Here is a 23,955-nt window from a genome sequence, read left to right on the forward strand (position 1 = left end):
AGCAGGGCTAATTATATCAGGATTCTGATAGAGATTGGAAGGTGCTGAAGGCTCATTCTTACACCTTCCATGAACAGTTTGAGACAGCGATAAATAGACAGGGTTTAATTGCTCCATGCTGAGGTTACTCTGCTACTTTCCAGTCATGCAGCTGTGGAATTAAGCATGAGCGTGTTGTATCGTAGATGACATTTCCCTGTGTGTGATAATTAACCAGACTTTTAAGACCTTTTAAGGTATAAGATATGATAATGCAACATCAACAGTCAGTTTCATACTTGCATTGTTCATAAAAGAAAAATCTAAGGGCTCCATATAGACAAAGAAACACTGTTGACTACTGTCTGAATCATAAAAATAGACTACATGATTCGTTAAAGGAGAAAACAATCCAGCCTCCTTCTGTGCAGTGAACTCTGTAGGGATGCTGCAGTGCGTGGTGGCATTACTAAAGAAGTAACTATCTACCATGTATGTGCATATATGTGTTAGTGTATACGGTGCACAAGAATAAGCTAGATGAGCCAGGCTGACAATTTCTGTGATTACGTCCTGCAGAGATTAGAACCAACTTTTGAGCGAAGACAATCTTTAAAAATGTTGATTTAAAAATCAACATTTCTGGAACATTACATATGCAAGCAGCATGTATAGAGGATACAGTTATTCCAAAACTAACAGGGGCAGTATACTTATACAAGTGTTCTAGCCTATTGTTACATGGTAAAGAAGGACAAAAATGGTACCCTCAAGCACAGCAAAAACTGCACATGGAAGAGTGTGACTTGTAGAGTTATGGTGATCGTTCTGTCCACACTTACTGGTAAGAAAACCACTAAGATTTGGATAACAGCTGATTCACAAAATACAATATAAATTCAGTGTGGTCATGGTTTTTAGCCCAAGAGAGGAAATGTGTTCCTTTTAGTGAAGTACCTAAAAGACCACTGAGATATGTTCAATGAATTTAAGGTGAGATTCAATTCAACAACATCCACAGTATTATCGTTTTCATGTTATCATGAAAGACCTTGAAATTCGACCTTGAGACAGCTGGTATGTAAAATCTCCTGTTCCGTAGACTTAATTGTTTGCAATAGCTAATGTTAAATAAATGCTTAAGCTTATGTAATGTAATTAACATTACATAAGCTTAAAACTCATAGTAACATTAGTAAGCTACTCAGCAATGCTTCTAACATTTCAGTGATTTCATAAAAACATAACACTGACCCACACCCGTTTTCACACCTTGGCTCATGTGATTAGGTAGAGGATCATCAGAGGGTCCTTTTGTCCCTCTTTGGGGGGGATACTTCCACTGGGTTTAAATCTGGGACTCTCCACCAAACTCTACAGAACAGCATTACTATTAAGCTTCAATACCACAAAGTGACTTCAGAGTAATTTCTGATTATTGATCCTGATCCTAGAAGACAATGATGCTGTGGATTTCATGTGTGCCAGATAAGATCACGTTTCTCACATTAAATGAAAATGGCACATTTAAAGTAAATGGCACTTGTACCTAAAAATAGATCGACCTATACTGGTTTTAATTTTTTTTTATTTTTTTTTTTGGGGGGGGGGGGGGGGGTGGGGTCTGTCCCTTTAAAAGATATCGCACTCATGTACAATGAATTATTCAGATGGAATAATTCCATAGAGGTTCCTCTGAGGTGGCACCAGTGTCTCGCCTCCTCTAGCAGTAGGACAGCCAGGAAACTCATACATAAAAGATGAAAGGTTTGATAGCCTCCATTGGATTCAGCGGCTGGGATTGTGCACTGTAGACTTTAGAGTTGTAGCCTGCCTTAGCTGCTCGTAGCCTGTGAACTGCCCACAGCCTCTCGGGCCTGGCAGCACGGGGCTCCCTCTGTAATATGTATGCCATATGCAGCCCAGCTCTGCTCTGCAGTTAGAAGAGGGGGGGGGAGGTATAAATAGCAACACCATGGATGCAGAAGAGAATGAGACCTCACTGAAATCTCCCAGTTTCTAGCCATCATGCTATAAACCTGCAGAATTAGTACAGAAAACAACCTGTGACAAAAATAGAACAGCATATTGTGCCTCTGGTGTGTTTGTATTTATCAAGATTTGTAAAATGTTTCATCACCTATTTCTCCTCCTTATACCACCTACTGTCTAATTTCAGTACAGGATCTGTAATTATGAGCGAAATCTGGCTCTTTAATTTGCCATTTTTCCTTTTCTGTTTTGTTATATACAGCTTAGTCTTCTATCCGCCATGAGAGAACAGACAGATCCGTTCGAGTGGAGCCAAGCCTTCTGCCTGCCCAATTGCCTGACACAAGCATGATAACATTTCACCAGAGCACATCAAAGATTGGCATATTTTCACTTTCTAAAACAGGAGTAACATGCACAGTGCTGATATGCTCAGAAGAAAGGAAACCTGCAGGGTGGGATGTGAATGTCTTGTTAACCTTCCACCCTCTACAGTTACCTGAGGGTAAACCTGCAATAGTTTATAAAAAAAAAAAAAAAAAAAAAAAACGAGAAGCACATTAATTCATAAATGTGATCTAACAAAGGTAAAGGGAAAAAATTAACCATGTTTGCTGTTCATATGGCTTGTAATTGAGATGAAATAAACATCTGTTGAGTAATTTAACATAAAATTGTTTGATAGTGTTAATTTGGAAAGCCAAAACTCTAGCGGGTCCACCAGACCCATGAACACTGGCTGAGTAACAAAAATATGAACACCACACAAGGGTTAATTTCCTTTTCCAGCAGGTATTAGCACCTGTCCACTGCGTCAAAACTAATACCAAATGATTTAATGATAATGTTATTAATGTGCAGGACTGGCAGGCCAACTCGTCTGACCTGAACTCCACAGAGACTCTAAGGTTTCAGGCCAGGTGACCTATGCCTTCTGTGCCTTTGTATTTCTAGATTTTCTTGTTTTGACTTAATTTTTTGTCTGTTTTTTTTTTCCCCTTTCTTTTTTCCTTTTTTTGCTTGTCTATTTTTCAAATTTACTCTCACATCATTTGCAATAAATTTTGCATGTACAGAAGCCAAAGAAGCTTTGAACTAATTTGTAAAATTAGAGCCCTTGGAGAGATGGTTACATGGTTTTAGGCTTCAGCTGTCTTTACTAAGACAAAAAAGAAAAAACATTCATATTCGCTAACCTTAAAGTATAAGCAAATAGGTTAAATCATGTCTATTGTAAACCCAGTCTCATTCAAGATATAAAGCAGTCAGCAGTTTGAGGATTTATGGCGATATGTATGTAATATTCTTAAAAAACTCCACTTCATTTGATGGTCCTGCAGTTTGACCTCCCTTTATTTGGTCTCCTTGTAACTACATTAGTTGAACAAAATATATGAATTAAATGAGAAGTTGTGATTAATAGAATTAGCTGAGGCTGATTCACATTAACCTTGATACCTTTCTGTGCTGGTATTGAAATTCAAACCTGTCCCACCGTGCCCTCCCGGTTGTTTGAGAGGGCACAGTGGAGACACAGAAGTTTGTTACTATTGGTGCTCTTAATAAAATACTGTTACTTACATATTTATACACCTATCTTGGATTCATAAAGTTTTCCTTCCAAAAAGCAGTGTTCCAGAACAGTGCAACAGAAGCAGCAGGTGCAGCTTCTTGCAAAGTGATCTAGTAAAGAAGCTGGACGTTTAACTTTTTTTTTTTTTCACTTCACAATTTCGTATTCGTTGAATCAGTGCAAAAACTGATAAGTGACAAATAAGTCTTGATGAAACAGCAACTTGTGATTTATAAACTTTATTTGTTGTACAGATCAAACACAAGAGGTGGAGGACATTAATGGGAGCAGATGAGTCAATGAGAGTCCATATGAGCGATGTGACAATAAACCAACTAAATGCATTTGTTGACTTATTTTTCCCACAACCTGCTCATCATGATCCTCTGCATTACTAAAAGGCTTCTTATATTTTCTGGGGTAGAAAAAAAAAGCAATTTTCTATGATTTGTTTGCAAACGACACCAGGCTCAGACTAGAGGAGTTTTGGCCCAACTTCTTCTCAATTGTCCCACCTCCACTCTGCACCAAAACTCTGACTGAATGAAAGCTCAAGAAAGCAGACTGAAGGGTGGAGCTGCAGCTGATGTTTTTAACTGCAGAATTTTTCCTGCAACTAAAATTCAATGTAGCATGTTTTACCAGTTATTTACAGAGATAAAAACAAGCAGTAATTCAAATAATAAAATGGTAATCCAAGTGAAATAAGCATAAGCCACAGATTTTTAAAGAAAGTATCGAACAGTGCCGAGGTGCTGCAGTGTCAATTTCTATTATAGAAAAGACTGTGGGGAAAAAATGTTTTGAATCGACAGAAAGGTCGATTAAACGTTAATTACAAGCCGTCTATGGTCCCAACTATTGGACTGTAGATTTGCTATAAGTTAAAGATAATTGGCTTAAAGGGTTGAAAAAAGGCGTGTCGATAGATCTCAGGTATATTGGAATCAAAGCTTAATTCGTTGTTACCATTTAACTATTTAACATTAATGATTCTAAGCAGAGCAGTCAACGAAGAAACACGGGTTTAAAATGACAAGAGCTATTCAGTCAATGCCAAGTTCACCGCAAGATATAAAGCAGAATGTTAAACGTGTAACCAGGAGATATTGTAATATTGCACGAAAGTGTATTTCTCTTTAACTTAGCTCCCTAAGACCCAAACTCTTTCATAGCATGCATTTTTAATTTCTCTTTGCTATTTGGGCTGATTGGGACCTGATGAATGTAATGATTTTGGTTTCAAAAATGGGATCCACATATGAGGACATTCGTTTTAAATTTTGATAGAACAGTGGCAATATAATGTTCCCGTAAGTGGATATCAGGCCCTTGTAGAACAAAATTTAGTATTTTGGTCTAGACAATCCAAAATGTGATGTCCACATATGTGGACGCTAGGTCCTAGGAGGTTAAACAATTAAATAAGGATTTTCTCGTTCTAAGAATACTGCATAAAAAACCCCAAAAAAAACCAAAAAACAATTCAACTGAATGCAAAATATAAAAGACAATAGGTTCTAATTTCTAATTACTTGAAAGTGTATAAAATACAAATTTGGTTCTGATTCATGCAATTAAATAAGCACACGCTCAACCAAAATTAAAATTATGCATGGCAAATTCCCTCCATCGTGTGACTAAAAGACATGTTTCTGGCCCTGTGAAGATACCAAAGAAAACGGCTGGGTGGATAAAAAAATTTAAATAATATTTGCTTCAGAGCCTTGTTATTACAAGGTAAAAAAATAAATGCTTTGGATAACAGTGATGATGTATCCGCTTGTATTTAGGGGTTTGATTTAACTTTAACTTAAACGATATGGTTTCCATAACTCCTTAGCCACACTGACCTAGTGACTAGCTGCCAGTCTTGATAGACCAAAATATCCATTCCCTGAACAACTGGTGAGTGGTTGCTAGAAGCTGGGCAAAACAGGTCGCAACTGCGCCAAAAACCTCCTGCTAATTGCTTTGTTCCTATCAGACTGCATCCAGACAATCAGGCACCGACTGGTCTCTAGGCCTGGGCAATATAGGCTTAGCAACTGATATCACAGCAATTGCCACCACCACTCAACAACTAACCCTCATGTTTTCCTCACAACCGGTGGTTCCCAGGCAGTTACAAACCAGTCTCTAGGCCTGTATAACTGGGACTTAAAAAGATAACTTACCCCAATAGTGACCAAAAGACACGCTGTCCAGAGAGCATAAACAACTACTGCATCCAGTCCAGTTCAGCCCAAAAAGAGATCAACACTGCACCAGCCTGATGTGGCACCAATTAATGAGCAATCACATTTGATAGTACTATAAGAATATAAATGCCTTTTCCCTTACAATTCACAGCTCACAAAAAACTCTTCTTCATCTAGCAGTAATGATGCACTCATGATCAAAGCTGCCTATAAAGTATGGTTGGCTCCACATGAAATATTGAAAAATCAACAGCAATACACCTCGAACCGACCTATTTAGGCCAGACATTATTTGGATATGGCCTAATTTGAGTCTAGAGACAGACTCATGAAGACTAGGCTTTAGTTTTGAACAGCTATACTTATGCAGGTTTAAACTAAATGCTTTGAGCTGAGCTTCAGAAAAATATCAGGGTCTGTTCACTGGGAAGTAAGAATGTCTTGTAACGTACTCAACTGTCACTCAGGTGTTTTACAGAACATTCATACTGTATTTTCAAGCTCTGAGTGCACTTCTATCAGACTCACAGGGATGGTCTTATGCGATGAGATATTTCAGTCTAGACAAAAGTGACAAACCAACAGAGGCAAACTATACCCACGGGGAATACAAGAATACAAACTAATAATCACCATTACTTTAAATGTAAACCAACACTGGGACAGAGGGGGGTCTGAGTAATGAGGCTGACAATCTGGGTTCCAATGTAGGATGAGAAACTAGGTCAACACTTGTCTGGGCAAACTAACTTTTTTCAATACATCACAGACGTTCCAGCAATGTTAACAGTCCTGTTCATAAAAGGTGCAAAATTTTACAAAGAAAATGCAGAGATCTTAGAAATTAGTTGAGTTTTGTTCCCTGCTCTCAGCGCACAGTGGAGAGCATTATTAGCATCTGTGTTTCTTTTCATCACAGCATCAAGTCTCAAATTCAACTAAGAACCTTTTAGCAGTGGCTGCACCTGCTTGCCTCTCAGAAACTGGATTTCAGTGTGTGGTGGTATGTTAATATTATAATAACAGAGAAGTGATATTGAAACCTATTTTCTCATGAAAACCATCTGTTTTGTTTTTTGATTTTAAATCAACTGCCAACTGAAAGATGCTGAGACTGGTACCAGCCAAAGACACTCCCCTCAGCATTATCCACATTAACTGGAACGCCGCTTTGCCCCAATTTTCCAGCCATTTACCCAACATTTCAATTTCACGTTAGTCTACAACTTATGCAATCTAACAAATGAAATAGATTCAGACCAGAGCACAATATGATTGCTCAAAATGTAAATAGGTCATTTCGAATAATCTCTGACCCAATCAGCTACAGTGGCTCAAGAATCAACTTTTTTTTTTACATTTTTATTTCACAAGAGACCCAGTAATTGCTACATCTTTGGCTGAAGCCATCTGGGTTACAGGGCCATGAAAGTAGTGGGAGTTTAGGCAAAGTGTTAAATAGGTCTCAACACAAGCATCCTCTCCAGCAGTCACAGGTCCAGTTTTCCCCATTGGATTGACCTCCTATTTTCCTATCTGGCTTCTGCACCTCGACCCTGGAAGCCTAGAAACTGTGGGGAGAACAGCTTGGAGTAGGATTGTGGTGTAGGCCTGTGTGGGTCGTGTAAAAAGTAAGGTTCCCATATGCCCGCCAGCCCTGAATCTTGGATAGCTTCAACTTGAAAGACTTGGCCAAGCTGCTCTGCACTCATTCATACAGGGCCAGTTGCTCATCCAGCCAAACCCTCTAGAAAATAAAACTACTTGCACACACACAGATACACACAAAACACTGCCACTCTGCTTTATATGAGTATCAACACCCAGAGCTACCAAATTTGAATTCAAGCTGCTGGTGTTTGTGCCCATATCTTTAAATTTGAATAGTAATGCAAGAAAAAAAAACCTTACTAGTTTACTTCCAACAACACACACACACACACACACACAAGACTTGAAGCCTTTTTGAATATCGGGAAAGTAAAACATGAACAAAGACTGAATTCCACTCTATAGCTGTTAACTTTTCTTGCAGAAGAGGGAATCAAAGCACACAAACACATATAGAGCAACTCATCACCTAAAAAAAAACCCCTCCTGTAACTTTCTTAGTAATCTTGACTCTCTTTCTCTCTTCTATCAGTGCTGTGCATCCAACACGGGTGCATCACACTCTCTCCTCTGTCCCACAACTCTAACAATTCCGCCTCTGCAAAGCTGACGGCGCTACAGGAAGACGGTACAAGTTGTGCCAAACAGTCTTTATTTTTTTGTAGTGCAGAGAAGCAAGCCAGCAAAGCATAGGAAAGCAATTTGGTGACACCGGTAAGCCCTCTCAAACCACAACAAAGCTCAAATTTAATTTAAACTGGTTGATCATTTTTAAACTACTGCCAATTGAGTTTGACATTTTTCTCCTTTTAGGCTTTAAACGCTGTAGTCATGCTGTGCGTCCTTCAGGATCCTCACAGTGAAAGCAGCCTGGTTTCCATTAACCACCAGTTGTTGGCATTAGGCAGTAGATATCACTGGGAGCATTCAAAGTGCTGGAGATGTCTAACAGACTAAGCGCATCAGCGTGCCTGAAAGAGTCTGAGCATCTGCTGCATGGGACAAAATGAGAGTGGAGTAATTATGAGAGAGGCTCCCCGGAGCGTTCTCTCTCAGCATCCCCGCTAATCCGGTGACACCAAAAGGTGTGGCGCCGTGTGGCTTTCCTCACACTTACTAATAAACAAAGAGCGTGCGCGAGTGAGTGCGCGTAATCATAAAGAGAGAAGACAAAGCCATTTCTTGAACTTGAGCAGCGCGACTGATGGAGAAAACGTCAGAGTGCGTGCATTACCTCGGAAAAGGAAGGCTTTGCTGCTGTTGTGAAGACCCGCCACTTGGGTAATTCCATAGGTGGCATTTGCCAGGTCAAGTTCATTGATGATATCAAGCTGGTAGTCTTGATCTGAACCGAAAGCCAAAGCTGTGGAAGAGAATTTGGAGGTGAGAGGACAATCTGCTGACAGAAGTGAAGCTGACAGTGTTTTAACAACAATGTTGATTCACTTTAAACACAGACCCGGTCACTGTTTTCTGCATTTATCCACTTAAAATGGCTGGTTGTAGAAAAAGTCACGCAGTTTTTATTTTTCACGAAAGATGCTGCTAAGGCTGCCCACTAAAAGAAAGGGGGAGAGTGCTGTATGTGTCCACGACCATCACCTGTCTTCTAACTCTGCAAACTGTAGGTGATTGAAAATAAAAATAACTGAAATAATACTGAAAAATTAAAGGCACTGCCACAATTCTGGAATCCTTGCACTCAATGTGCAAACTGGGAAGCGTAAAGAAAAAGAAATTATATATATTTAAAGAAAAAAAAAGCTTCTGCTACAATAAGATGCTACAAGAGTGAACACGGGCTTTGTGCTTACCTGGTGTGGTAAAAAAGAAAAGGGATAACAGAGCCACGTAAATATCCATTTGTGTTGGAGTTGCGATGTACAGAGTCCGTGAGTGTGACGCGCCTCCGTGTACCCACACTAACCCGCTCCGGTCCGTCTGGTGCTCTGCGCCGCTCTCACCTCGCCTGGATGTGGAGGAACGGAGGAATGGTCCACAATCCGTGAGCAGGGGTTCTCTAATTACAACACCGGGAGAGTTAATGGGCTTTAAACGTATCCAGTCAGTTGGTGGACGGCATTAAAAGTGACCCACATCCGCGTTCATGTGTGACTCCTATTAAACTGAGCAGCCGATATGAAATTCGAGGATATTCTCATCACTCGAACTGCGAAGTTCCCCTCCGCTCAGACAACAGAAACTTCCAGTTTTTTGGAGGTGAGAAAGAGGTTTTCAAACGGAACTTTGTGAGTGGAGGACATCGGTAATGTCTGTAGAAGGCTGCTGTTATTTGTCACAACAGAGAAAATATTTTTTACAGCCTCAAGCGGCAATTTGACACAGCAGTTCACAAAGTGGAGCCCATTATATTAGCCACATGAACATACCGTAGCTCAGGGAGTCTTCTCTAAATGAGAAGTTTGTATAACAAGAATTTGCGTCACAACTCTCCGAACTCATCCCTGCTGCTCCAGTGCTCTTTCCTCTGGGGCCTGTCCTTATTAAGGTCCATTCCCCTGCCTGCCTTCACTTTGTCTACATTGTCAGGTTGTCTGGGTTACCTGCGTCAACTCAAACTAGGGAGGGCAAGAACAGAGGTATCTGCTCAGAGACTGCAGCAGCATGCATCGCCTGCTCCAACAGTGCTTGCCTTTTCCACACCGGGGACGGTGCTTTGGGATGCAGGTCACTCCTCCACCTATTCAAATTAGACTGTAAACAACACTGCCTATCCACTGATCCAGAACCCGAAAAAATTGAAGGGTAAAACAACATGTAATTTGAAATTACAGGTTGCAGAGCAGCCAGCAGAAAGGGGAGGGAAAGAGAATTTAAATTGTTTTTAGACAGGCGGTGGTGTTTACAGGCTACAAAATTCCTGCCTCTCAGAATATTAAGTGTAGGGAAAAGAAAGCCAATTAAAATGCACAGTGTTGTCCACTTTATTTATTTATCCGTCTGTTGTTTCTTTATAAATATCAGGATCATGTGTGGAATTATCTACTGAAGCACAGCAAATTTATGCAGGGGTTCCTATTCCCACCCACAGGCAACCGAGGACAATCTAGAAAAAGAATGTGTCTGTGTGAGATTACAGATTTTTGTTAATTCACTTACATTTCTTTTTCACGTGAAATGCCTCTGTTGATTGCCAATAGTTAACCACATAGTGAGCTCAGAGGTGCTAGTAGGCAGATTGTATTACCTGTGGACAAAGTCAGGTCGGTTGATTCTCCCTGTACGCAGTTACTCTTTGTATCTACTGTAGCTTGATAGTTACACTGGCAGTCTGTTTATCTAAATATAGAAGTCTATGCTCCCTATAGGTTATGACATATAGTTCTATTTTAACAATTAAACTCTCATGTGAAATAAGGTTAAGGATAAGCTTTATCTGTCAGTTGCAGTTGCCTGCAGCTGAAATGACAGACCTAGTCGACCATACAGGCAATACATACAGTATACAAACTTACATTGGGGAGACAGGCAGCAAAAACAGGGATAGATAGTGAAATATGTAACATATAGGGGCAAAGTCAGGAGAAGAAAAAGGGTTTCTGCCCATGATGACTTCCAACAAGTGATTCATCATGAGGAGAAAACACAAAAAACTCCATACCACATAAAGAAGCACAGATATCATCACACTATATGCCATGAAACACACAAGCAACGTAAGGGCGAGGGTACGCCGATGTACACAGTGGTCACCGTATACATACACCTGTGTCACGAAATTGGGCAGAATTACTCAAATGAGCATACTAAGTTATGTTTAATGTTGGAAAATAATCACTTTTAACCCAAATCACAAATGTTTCCTAATTGCAACTAATTACCAAATTTAAAAAAAAAAAAAAAAAAAAAAAAAAAAAAAAAAAGTGCCAGATAATCTTAGACTCAATTCAGTTTGATTTATATAGCACCGAAGCACACCAAAAGTCACCTCAAGACACTGTCACGGGGCCGAGTGGCCTGTACTGAACAGGACTCAGGTGCAGAAACCCAGAGCAGAGACAGCAGATGATGTAACAATTTATTAGGTTTAAGTGCAAAAAAGCAAAGACACAAAAAAACAAAAAACAAAAAAAAAACAATAAGACGTGGAGTTTGACGAGGCGTGGCCTGGGGAACATGGCTAGGGCGAGGGAATGAGGCCTGAGATGCGGAGTGGAGCTAAGCAGGGAACAGTCACACTGAAGAGAGAAGATAGAGGAGTTAGGGAGGTAGTGGAGGCAGCTCTGAAGTGGCCAGTTGTAAGAGTAGCAATTCTTACTTGCAGTAGGGGACATAGAGTGTTGAGAGGGGGGTGATGAGAATCCAGGGGAGGCTGAGTGGTGTGGAAAGGCTGGCCTGAGATCCGGGGCTTCAGATGGAGTGTGATGGCAGGAGGGCAGGCAGGTGAGGCACAGAGAGATTTTCAGAATGATTGCTTGGTATCCTGAGTCCAGAGGTGGAGCATGAGCCAAGGTGAATACAGCAACTGCAGCACAAGTTAACAAGATAGATCACAGCAAGAACTTGAAGTATAAGGGCTGTTACCAACATGTGTTGATGACGAACTGGCAGTGAGTGAACATCAACGTGTGGTTTAAATCCCTCTGGCTTGATTGCCTGCAATAGGCTCCAGGTGTGCAGGAGCTGGAGTTGGCCCTGCCCAGGGGCGGATCCCAGGTCAGTTCAGGAGCCTTATGGAAATTCCAGCCACCCACCGCAGACCATGACAGACACTCCATATTGTAAGGTAAAGATCGTCATAAATGCCAACAATCAGACACCCTCTATAAGCAAACACTTGGTGACAGTGGAAAGGGTAAAGGAAGAAACCTCTGGCAGAACCAGGCTCAGGGCGGCCATCTCCCATGACTGATTGGGTGTGAGGGGAGAGAGATGCAACAAAAAAAAGTCAAACACAATCTCTTGCTCATTATGTGTCTTTGCCTCAGACTTTCTTCTTTAATATATTTAAAATGCAAATACTACGTGATCTGCTTTTAGGAATGCTTAGATTATTTTTTTAATGGTAAATAACTAAATGACTATTTCATTTTCTCAACCAAAAGAGCTTTTAGATGAAAATAACATGCTTGTTTAAGTTTAAATCTACGGGGCATCAAAAAGAGGTTTGCAAGCAGGTGGGTAGACAAATTAACCTAAAGGGTTACAGTGAGATTGTGGGAAAATGGTAAAAAAAAAAAGGTTTTCGGACAAAAAAACCACCCTGGAGCTAGAAGAGTGCTTCAGTTAATGTGACAGTGTTAGAAATCATGGTGTAGTTCTTTCAAATATAAGTGGAGGAATTACTCAGAATGTGCAGTGTTCTCAGAGTGTTTACAGTAGCAACAGGCAGATGATCCTGTAACATCTGTGAAGACTATTCACTCTGTTCCTTTTTCACACATTTGCAGCACATTAAATGTTCTGAGATATATTACAGAACTGTTAGCTTCTTCTCATATATAAAGTGTTATGATCAGTGTTATGGATATTTTTTGTACTGTGTTTTTTGTCTGCCACACCAGAGGGGGGCATAGTTTGTGTCCTGTGTTATTGCTGCTATGTGAGTTCCAGGTGGAGGCTGACCATTGGTGGAGGACTGGGAGAGGCCGGCTATAAATGAGGACCCTTCTCAACTGGCATGCCCCTGCCTACTTCCTGTTCCCAACGAACTGTGCATGTGGCTGCGTGTGAATTTGTAATCTGGAAGCTTTTGCCGTGTTGTAAATAGTTTGTTGTAAATAGATGTAAATAGTTGTCAATATTATTTCATTTCTAGAGGTTTTTTTTGTTGTTTTGGCCATGCTTCGTCTTCCTTGAGAGAAGGGAGTGTGGGGGCATTTTCCTTTTTTTTTTTTTTTTTTTTTCCTTACGTTGCACACCGGTTTTCCCTGGGCTGGGGTGTAACAAAAGTAATGTCCATTAGTTATTGGACAATGACATAATTTTTGTAATTTTCCATCTGTGTACCACGGGGGATTTTTCAATAAGAGAATCAAGATGCAATTCAAATGCAAACTTTCAGCTTCAATTCACGGTGATATACAAAAATAATAATGATTATAATAAATGTAATAACAGCTATTTTTATACACAGCCCTCCCATTTTCAGGGGCTCAAGTTAACTGGACAAAAATAGTGCAAGTTTACATCTAATAATTGTATTTTAATGCTTGGATGAAAATCATTCGAGCAAACTTTCTAAATCTTAGAACATGGATATCATCTGTGTTACCTTGACATACAGCACTCTGCTAGGCCTTTACTGCAGCCCTTCCATTGCTGTCTGTATTCAGGTCTTTGCCTTTAATAACTGAAAAGTATATATTTTGCAGAATGCTCTGGGTCATTATCCTTTTGCACTGTGAAGTACTATCTGGTTTTGAAGCATTTGGCTGAATCTAAGGGGGGGTAGAGCCCTCTACACTTAACCATTCATCCTCCTGCTTCTATCAAAAGTCACATCATCAATAAACACTGGCAACCCAGTTCCAGTAGTGTTTACTGCCACTTTCTACTGAACATGTTCATGTCATCGCATCGTCTTCACCATGTTTGACAGATAATGTGATATGCATCAGCTCAAGCTGTTCCTTTCCTTTTCCACACCTTTCTTTTTCCATCATTCTGGTTCAAGTTCATCTTGTTTTCAACTGCCCAAAGTTTTCTCTTTTTTTGTTTCAAAAACGGTGCAGATCCTTTTAGATATTTGCAGGAGAAGTTATTTTTTTTAGTGGAACCAGCAGTTTGTACCCTGCTGTATAGCCTGCAATATAAAATTTAGTTAAGTCAATTCTGCAACCATTTCCAATAAATTTCATGCATATCAGCTTGGAGAGATTTTAAACAATTCCAGGTCTTAGCAGGCAACTCACAACTCTCCAACATTGGTGGGTATTCTCAAAATGAACTGCTAGAGTCTGGCCGGTCCACATTATGGGTGGTAACGCAGGTGTTCCAAAGCATTAACTTTACTCTTTTTTAACTACTGACTGGTGTGACAACTTGTGGTCTAGTGGAAAACACATTTGCTTGGCAAGCGAAAGGTTGCTGGTTTGTTTCCAGCTGGAGATGCAAGTCCCCTTTGGGGAAGTGTCAGGAAGGGCATCCAGTGTAAAACCATGCTAAATTAAACACGTAGAGCTATGTGTTGAAAGTGGAAAGCAGCTTTTTTTTTATGTTTTTTTTTTTTTTTTTTTGGTATAACAACTTGTGGCTGGGGATTTTTGTTTTGTATTAGATTTGTTTTTGTATTTCTGAATGAAAAATGAACGATCATGACTGAAAACCCTAAAATGTTTCTGCTGGCACACAGCAGGTGATATAAACATCTGTTCAAGAAAATGACACAAGCACAAGGAGTCCTCATTTGCACTGACACCAGAAGCTAAATCCAAGTTTTATTCTAGTTAGTCAGTTTGTGCTGTTAAATCCACAGACAGCTTTTATGTCTCATGTTTTGACTGTCTTTTTCAGCAGATTAAATCTTCTTGTATGTGATAACCCTGGCAGACATGAAAAGAAATATAGTGTATATTGTGTAACGAAGAACTAAGCTCCTGATGAGCCACGTTTGTTGAACGACTGCCTGAATATTACAGCCCAGGGAAAAAAGCCATGCAGCAGTGTCCCGCTGTGCCTGCTGAAAGCCCATCATTACCCATTAATCACAGAGTTAAAGTACTCCCTATGCAATGCCCAAATCTGTAGCTCTATACCAGACTGGCGGATGTGCCTTCATGAGTGCCACTGCTCTGCATGCCGGGCTTGGCACCCTGATTTCTTTCCCATGCTTGACAGCCTTCATCTAGGACTCAATCAGTCAGGGGCAACCTTGGCTATTTAAAAATACTTGTGTTTTGTACTTGTGCTGTAATTTGGAAGAGGAAACAAATATATACACCAGTGGCAAAACTTCACTACAAGAACTATAAAAGGCCAGAGGTGACTTCGAATTAGCTAAAATGAGAGAGGTGCTTAGTTTTCTTTTTGTCCTTTCCTATTTTCTCTTGCTGTGCTAGCGTTAACACAAAAGAGAGCACATCAACTCAAACACGATTTCAGATATCCTTGGTCCAATTAGAAACCCGTCTAATGACTTGGGCAACACCCAAAGTTTCAGTGTGTTATATGTAGCCAGAAGACAATGGATAACTCTAATCAAGGCCAAGAATTCCTGTTCCATTCATTTAGAGTCACACCATGAGCTGATTAGCTAACAAAAAGCTAAGTTGTTGTAGACCAGCGGTCCCCAACCCCCGGGCCTCGGACCGGTACCGGTCAGTGAGTCGTTTGGTACCGGGCCGCGAGAGTTGAGGCTCAGGTGTGAAATGTATAGTTTTCAGGGTTTTTATCTGTTTTCAGCGTTATTTTGTTATCGTTTTTATCGTTTACTCGGTTTTCCTGGGTCTTTTCATGTGTGTTATGAATAAATTTTCTTTTTTTCGGTACCGGTACTAGTTTTATTTTGTTGTATTTATCCGCGACACCTTAAAGGCCGGTCCATGAAAATATTGTCGGGCATAAACCGGTCCGTGGCGCAAAAAAGGTTGGGGACCTCTGTTGTAGACAATAGCTTGCGCTTTTGAAATGATATTTCACCAAGAGGTTTTGCTCTCTACATTGACTACCTTGTATAACAGTCAGCTGAAATTGCCTGGACTACAGATGGACCACATGCAAAAAAAGAATGCTTTCAAGTGTCTCTTTACTACATATATATGCTTGCATAGTTTACCCTTGGTGGGCCATTGTTATGCTTGCACTGGTTATTGCACAAACTATAATGTAAACAGTGCCATAAGTTTTTATTGTTCATACTTTTATACGTGAGATGTGCATTATACACTTAAATAATTGATGTTGCTGCTGAAAGGAAAACATATATATTTCTTTTCAACTACAACAGCAGAGGTTACAGAGGTGAAGTAGTCAAACAGACAAGTTTTGCAGAAAATCTCTTGCTTTCCAGTTGTTGCATCAATCTCCCTCCACGAGTCTGGGCCTTCTGGGAAACTCTCCCATATTTAGAGATGCATGCAGACGCTGACCTGCTCAAAGACTTGCACCTCGAGCTCATTCATTTTGCATATGAGCCAAAGCTGGGAGTTAAGAAACTGGTCAAAATAACACCAAAGTGTAACATGCTGGCATAAACTAATCACAGTGTTAACTTCTACTGTGGCCTTCTATCTATCTTAAAAGACTCAGTTATTAATGAGGGAGAACACATGGTAAAGGTTTCAGGGTGATCCAGATTAGTGTAGACCTGACCTCTGCTTTATCACAGTTCAGGTCTTATTTTCTGCCCTGTGAAAGGAAAGGGATTGACAGTTCATGACCTGGTTTCTACAGTATTTGTACCTTTTCAGGTGGTAGAGTTTTGTCTCTTACGTGGCTTTAACAGGCCTTGTTAACGGCAGACAGGTTAGAAACAGTGAGAAGGTTATGAGTTGGCGATATCAGGTGATATTTTAAACCCATGTCAGCTCCAGAGGGACACCTTAATGGCACTCAGGGGAATCAATGCTTTAACGTCATTTTTGTTGGCCAGAGTGAGAGACTAGTAGACTGTCACTTCTCCAAGAACGTGATTTGTTTCTCACAGGTCTTTAAAAAAGAAAGACAAATTTAGCTTCTAAACCGCTAAGTTGTATATTCTATTTAATATGACAGCAAATGAGCTGCAGTTGTTAAAAAAAATAATTCTTTTTTATGGCACACAAGTACTTCTTTAGCACCACAGTTTTAAAAACATGTGTCTTCATTCAATAACAGAGCAGGAAATGTTGGAAATTGCTATTTTTCCCTCCACGCTAACCTGCTTAAGGAACAAATTGCTAACACTGGCTTCTGTATTGTTCACAAAATCTGTGGCTGGAAGGCAATTATGGGGTCACACAGAAACTGTCAGTAGTGGACGTGATGGACAATTGTCCCTGCAAGTTTTTGTGGTTTGATTTCTTTGACAAATATAGCAACACTTATCCCAAGCATGACCCACTTTTGCACTCAACTTTCTTCAGAAAGCGGTAAACACATTGCTACAATGAAACATACACACAAACAAACACACACAGTGCCTCTCTTGCAGAGGGCAACAACAACGTGATTGGAATGATAACTTACTGCTGTGTCATTGAGATCAGATCTCTCAAAAATGTAACAGAAGTCAGACAAACTGCAGACAAACATCCTCTAATAGCAGTGAAAAGGTATGCTCAAAGACGTGACAAACACTCTTCTAAACACTATTCTTTTTCATTGTGCAAACAAATACTAACAATATGTTACTCCTACCTGCAAATATTTCCATTAAACTGTATGGCTTTTCTTTTTCCCAAGGTCTGGCACCATTCATCATTTTGACTTCATACTCACTAGAAGTGCTGTCACTATGCTGAAAGTGGCCATCAGTGGAGATGTCTTACAGTATGATCTAGGATCATTTCTTTCACCGTATTCAAAATGTACTGCGTGACAATCACTTAATAATCTTGGACAAATGTAAATTAAGATGATTCTTCAGCTAAATATTATTGTTTCCGTTCAGTTCCTATAGCCATTATGATGTGTCATCAGGCAGCCGTGATTTTTTTGGTACAAAGTTTGGTGCATGGTCACCAAGGAGATTGACCCTGAGCTTTGATGCTGTGGAGAAGGACAGAGACTGACCGATGTTGTTAGGATTCTTCATCTGAACCAAGGTTATTGTAGTTAACTAAAACTAAATTAAAAACAAAAATTATATGAAAAAAACATTGTAGTTAAATAAAATAAAAATATAAAGTAGACTTTTGAAAAAAATCAAACTAACAATTTTACATGTTTCCAAATGTAATGTTTCCATAAATGTAACCATTTTTAAAGATTAAAAGCCAAAATGAAACAAGAAAACACAAACTGGAAACTAATTGAAACTAAACCAAATTAAATAATAATCATTTTATATCTGTGTCCTGATTGAGGGCGTTGGGCTAAAGGTCAGTAAAAGTCAAATTAAACTAAGACAGATTAACCCTCTGACGGTTTTAGTGTTTTTGATGGAATTTGTTGACAGCAAGAAAGCTGTCAAATAATTTTGACATTATTTGCTTTTTCAATTTTTATCATGACATAAAATGTTGATTTGTTTGGTTTGGTTTGGTTTTTTCAAATGTATGATATGTAGTAGAAGAATTCTGGATGTGATTTTTCCCATTTCACCTTGTTCATGTTGCCCACAGACACATACACTGAAATTCATCTCCCAAAAACTCAGTAGCACTGAAATGTTTCCTTTTTGTCCTTTTCAGTAACTTGAAGAAACTCTATTTCAGTGTCAGGGCACTAATTTTATTCTTTTTTAACTTTTCACTGTGATGAATAATACAGTCCAAGCAAGTGGAGATTCTGATGAGACATCGGCTTTATTGCTTGATCCCTGAACTGTTATTTAGATTGCTGCCTCCTGGCTGGTATGCATTTACTTAGTTTGCCAGATACTCTCAGGAAAATGCGGCACTATTGTATGGATCCTCTGAAAGATGTGTCTGTTTTAAGGCAGTGAATGAGTTGAAAGCTTTTGATTTTCTCTTGAAACACGACAGCTCACTTTTTGCTTTGTCGCTTGCTACGTCCTGTAAATGTCATTAAAGCCTGTCGTCATAATGAAACTATAATCTGCACAAATTAGTTTGAAAATAGAAAAAAAAAGGATGTGCTTTCATCTGGCATAATTACAGTTTCAGCTCGTACGGGGTATGAAATGAGATTGAACATTTAGGTAAATACCCTTTTTACTGCCTCTCACGATACGACTTGTACATCTCTGGTGTCTTTACAGACTCACAAACTCCTGCAGAAATCATCCAAAGTTGCCTCTGCCAGATATCATCTAAACTTTTTAAGACTCTGGAAGCCATCTGTTCCATAGATTCCTGCAGCGTTAGCGTTCACATCAGAGTTATATCCTCCACATTAACATTTAAAGCCAATCTTGTGCATTGTCTGTTCAACAACACGTATAATGGAAACAGAGGAAACAAGGAATTGAAGTTGCTGTTTGAAATACTACAAGGACTGAAAACCTTTTAAATGTTAAATACTTCAATAGCCAAAGCACAGTGCATTAATAAACCATTAACTGGATAATGCTGTTCTGATGCATTAACTTGCTTCCTAAATTTGCACAGTTAATCAGCTGCTGCAAATCATGAATTCTGGAATGCAAGGACTCATCTTCACACATTATAGCTAGCTAACACCAGTGTGGAAGATGGCAGCATGTTCAGTGTGTGATATTTGTCATCTCTGGCACCATGGCCCACTGAACCAACTCATTAAACACCCCCCACCCCACTGAATTTAATGCCGTTTGAAACATTTAATTCCAACTTGATATTCTTTCTTTCAAAATTTGAAATACTTTTATAACTTCATAACATGCAATCTACAGAAATGGAGCTTTGATTATTAGCTGTTGAGAGCAGAGCTATTAAAGCTGATTGACCCTTGAATGTGTTTCTCTGGTTGCAGTTATTATTACGGTACAAATGGAGGAGTGTCTTACAGTAAATACAGAGTGTGGACATTTCATTTCCATACACCCAAATTAGCTACTTAGAGGCAGCGGGGTGCTGTATGCTAAAATAGCGCTCAGCAGATCTGCTGAGGAGCATTAAGGGCCATATGGACCATGCAATTTAGAGACTTCACACCCTGCACAGGCTGCTGAGGTGTGGAAAGGACCATATCGCATACAGATAGCAAACCTTATAGACAGCAGTGTTGGGGGAGTCTGGCTTTATAACCTTCAAATATTGTCACTAATGATGTTAAATAATTACAAGCTTGATCAGGAAGAGGATGGGTGTCAATTCAAGAGCTCTGTATTAATTTTTCATAGTATCCAAAAGGTTGATTATGATGTTTTGTTTGAGCCGGCCCAGTAAATTAAACTATGAAACGTCTCGATGCATGCGCAAACAGGTTCACTCTGTTCATCTGGGCACGCTGAAAACGTTATGTCCAGATCAACAGAATCAAACTTTTTGGATTTACTTACCTGGAAGATTGCGCATGCATCAAGACGTTTCATAGTTCAATTTACTGGGTCAGCTCATACAAGACATCAGCGCAGACTGTTTATTCAGAGCACAAATAAATTGTTTTCTAAGTTTTGTTTTCCAACCACAGTTCAAGTCTGAGATTTCAGAATTTGTTGTTTACAACACAGAGACCAAAAGAATGACTCTTGCTGAGTTTTCTTTACAGAGTGTTATACCATCATGTGATCTGTAGTACTGATTGCTGCAATATGAAGGATGAAGAGTTAAAATCAATGCAGATAGACAATCTAGAGTTTGTCAAGCTCCTCAAGCTTCTAGTGATGACCTGCCTGTTGCTTTTCCTGTTTTCTCCACTCCCTTTGTCTCTTGTCTCTGTGAGGATTTGTCTGTGAGGATTCCTGGGCATGTCTGTCCTCCACCTGGATCCTCAGCTGGCACACCTGATCTGCGTCAACCTCTCTGCTGGATTGTTCTGTCACCAGTCGTGGCAGCGTGGCAAGCTCCTCACGTTTGCTTGTCCTTATGTTAACCAAGCCTCATTTACTGTGCTGCAGATCCTCCTGGTGTGCCAAACAGTTTTGTGTAAAATCCTGGCAAGTCAGTCTCTCTCTGTTCTGACAATGACCCACAACTGCCAGACCAGCCTTTCCAGCTAAACTGGGCAGCAGCTTTGCTCATGCCATCTCATCATCCATGCAGCATCTCATTGACATAAACAATGGAAAGAGTGAGGAATCCAAGATATATCAGCTGTGAGTGGGCACAAAGAAGACCTGCCATGCATTAGTTTAGTTAAGAGCAGAGTCAAATGTACACAGCAAATTCAAAAGTGTTAAATTTTTTGGTGTTAATAGTCTCCTTGCAAAAGTAGAGTTAATTTTACTCTAAGCAGAGTCACATTCTTTTAATGTAACTCTGAGGTGTAAAATGATAGTAGTTAAAATCGAGTGTTAAAAATGAGTGTTTCTCTGTCAAATCTGGAGGTGTTACAATGGAAACATTAACTCTTGACCTCTTAACTCTGAACTCCTACAGGGGCTATGACACCAACAGAGTAAATTCACAGACTCCGCCCCCAGCACGGCTCCAATCGAAGCTGAAGCGAAGCCGTTTCAGAACATTTTGCTCTACATATTTGAGTTGTTTGCCATGCTTGGTAAGTCATTTTTTCAAAGATTGTTTCAATTATTATTATGAGCTTTTACTTCTGTGGCTCTTTGGAGTTGAGACGAAGCTGTGTGAAAGGCATTAGCCATGTTGCTCGGTGATAGCATAATATTCTGTTTTAGCTAGCTGAAAGGTATTGTTTGCAGGCAAATACCACAGCCTTGAAAAACAGCTTGTATGTGAATTTTCAGTCAAACGTTTGGTCAAATACACCTAAAACAATGTCTAGAATGTGAAATGTTGGTATAATGGTGCTACTTGAAGCCTGAAAACGATCGCCCATAAAAAAACAAACAAAAAACGAGCAAACAGCAGTAGCTGACATCCTGACTGGATTCTACGTTAGCATAGATCCCTCCAGAGTTTTGTGCACACGGTTTAGGTAAAAATTAAAAAGGTTGAGGTTTTACATTTAGTTCAGTATACCTGTTGCCTGTGTCTTTGTCTTTTGGGAAAATACTTTACACAAATAATGGCTCAAAGAGGATTCCTTTTTTTTTTTTACTGTGCTGCAATTGTTTACTGGATTATTTGTGCCATTAATTAGTGTCAACTAATTTTTATTCAATCTCTGCACAGGATATGCTTGTGAAGATGGAATATGGGGGAGAGCAGAAGTGCGTTGAAGTTCCACAAAGTGATGAATGAAGGACATGCATATTGTATTGAAGAAATAAGTGATGAGAATGCTGTTATTTGCATTTACCATGTCAGACCTTTTGATAAACAAAATTCTAATGAAAGTGAGAACATGTATACTGTTACATCTTTCAGAAAATGTTTTGAAATTGTGGTGCACAGTTCAGAATAAATGTTTTTCAAAAACCATTGCATCTTTTTAGCAAATGTTTATTTCCAAAAGAAATTTCTAGAAGTTCAGAACAGTAAAATTCCCGCTTTTTAGAATGAATTAGAAGATAACTCTTACGTAGTTAAACTAAAATACTCTTTGAGAGTTAATATATAAACTCTTAACACCGAGTGTTAAATTATCAACTCCAGACAGATTTGGTGTTTAACACTAAATCAGAGTTAACGTACCAACTCTCCAAAAAGAGTTAAATTAACACTCTCTGGTGTGGACCCATATAGACACTTTAATAGTGTTGAAATCAAATCTGACAGTGTTAATTTGGACATGCTGGATTTGCTGTGTAGGATACGGAGGCAAACAAATAAGTAAATAACAAAAATTAGCTTGTGCTGGACACTGCAAAAATAAAAAGTTTAAAAGAGTAAATCTAAACAGTAATTCAACATCAAAGTGCAAACTGGCAAAGCTGAGGACAGGAATGCATGTACATATATACACAGGGGTGACAGGTGGAAGGGAAACAGGTGAAGATAATCCAACATGGCTGTCGGTGAAAAGCTAAAGGCAGACACTCAGAAAGGAGGGAAAGCAACAAAAGCAGGAAGCAAAAAGTGGGCAGGCTACAAGAGAGAATCTTCAAAATTAAAACAGGATATAATGAAAAGGATGTAATTAACAGGACAATTATAATGGCCACAAAAACAGTAAAAACACAGGACTGTAGTGTTTCCCACATGTGGACATGGTCAAAGACTAAAAACTTTTCAAATGCAGATCTTCATTGAACTGTTCTTTTAGTTGGAGACTGAACTTAATCCCTGTCTAGGAAATTGGCTGAAAATATCTTAGTAAGGTATTGGGCAACTGCCAGAAAGGCTTCAACGTGCATTGATTTTCCATATTTCTTAACTCTGCTGAATGATGGTGGTGTAGAGTGGTGTCTAAAGTGTTGGTGAAAAATCTCCTGATGGTTTTCAGCTGGTATCTGGTGAAAACAGAAAAGCTCAGTTATCCAATTTAGGGGAAAGAGAGCACTTTAGCGTTCTAATAGTGCGATTGCATCGTAAATGGTAAATGGACTGATTCTTATATAACGCTTTTGTACTCTCCTGGAGCACTCAAAGCACTTTATACAACATGCTTCATTCACTTTGTATCTACCAGTTACACAAATTCCTACTCCGATGGATCCATCGGAGAGTATTTGGCATGCAGACTGGAGCAGCCAGGGATCTACCAACCTTCTGATGAGTAGATACTTCTTGAACTACAGCCACCCCACCTCATAGAATATGACTACAGCTATCATTAAATCATTCAACCAATTCAGTTTTATTTATAAAGCGCCAAATCACAACAACAATCATTGCTGGAAAAGGAGCTACATATTGAAAGGTAAAGACGACACAGTAATACAGAGAAACCCCAAAAATCACGCTACCACCTATGAGTAAGTACTTTGTGAAAGTGGGAAGGAAAAACTCCCTTTTAACAGGAAGTAGCCTCCAACAAAACCAGGCTTAGAGAGGGAGAGCCATCTGCTTCAAACATTAACGGGTGAGGGGGAAA

At 39.5% G+C, this 23,955-nt stretch overlaps 1 protein-coding gene and 1 long non-coding RNA gene across 2 annotated transcripts in view; one reads left to right on the forward strand and one right to left on the reverse strand.

The window, feature by feature from the left end:
- LOC146679073 (protein kinase C-binding protein NELL1-like) overlaps positions 1-9,308 on the reverse strand; it is a 312,233-nt gene extending 302,925 nt beyond the window's left edge. Inside the window, exons 1-2 of the mRNA XM_085407775.1 lie at positions 9,171-9,308; positions 8,591-8,719 (exon numbers count right to left, since the gene is read on the reverse strand). Coding sequence (XP_085263901.1) covers positions 8,591-8,719; positions 9,171-9,219 — 178 coding nt within the window. The 5' untranslated portion in view covers positions 9,220-9,308. The remainder of the gene's footprint in view (positions 1-8,590; positions 8,720-9,170) is intronic.
- Positions 9,309-21,242: 11,934 nt separating this feature from the next.
- LOC146679075 (uncharacterized) lies at positions 21,243-22,400 on the forward strand. Its single transcript, XR_014912537.1, has 2 exons — positions 21,243-21,561; positions 22,152-22,400. It is a non-coding gene; the product is annotated as an uncharacterized LOC146679075 (long non-coding RNA).
- The last annotated feature ends 1,555 nt before the right edge of the window (positions 22,401-23,955 follow it).

This window comes from Rhamphochromis longiceps, linkage group LG1, assembly GCF_057381845.1.
Source record: "Rhamphochromis longiceps isolate RC_006_pf linkage group LG1, R_longiceps_female_GT1.1, whole genome shotgun sequence".
Classification (NCBI taxonomy): domain Eukaryota; kingdom Metazoa; phylum Chordata; class Actinopteri; order Cichliformes; family Cichlidae; genus Rhamphochromis; species Rhamphochromis longiceps.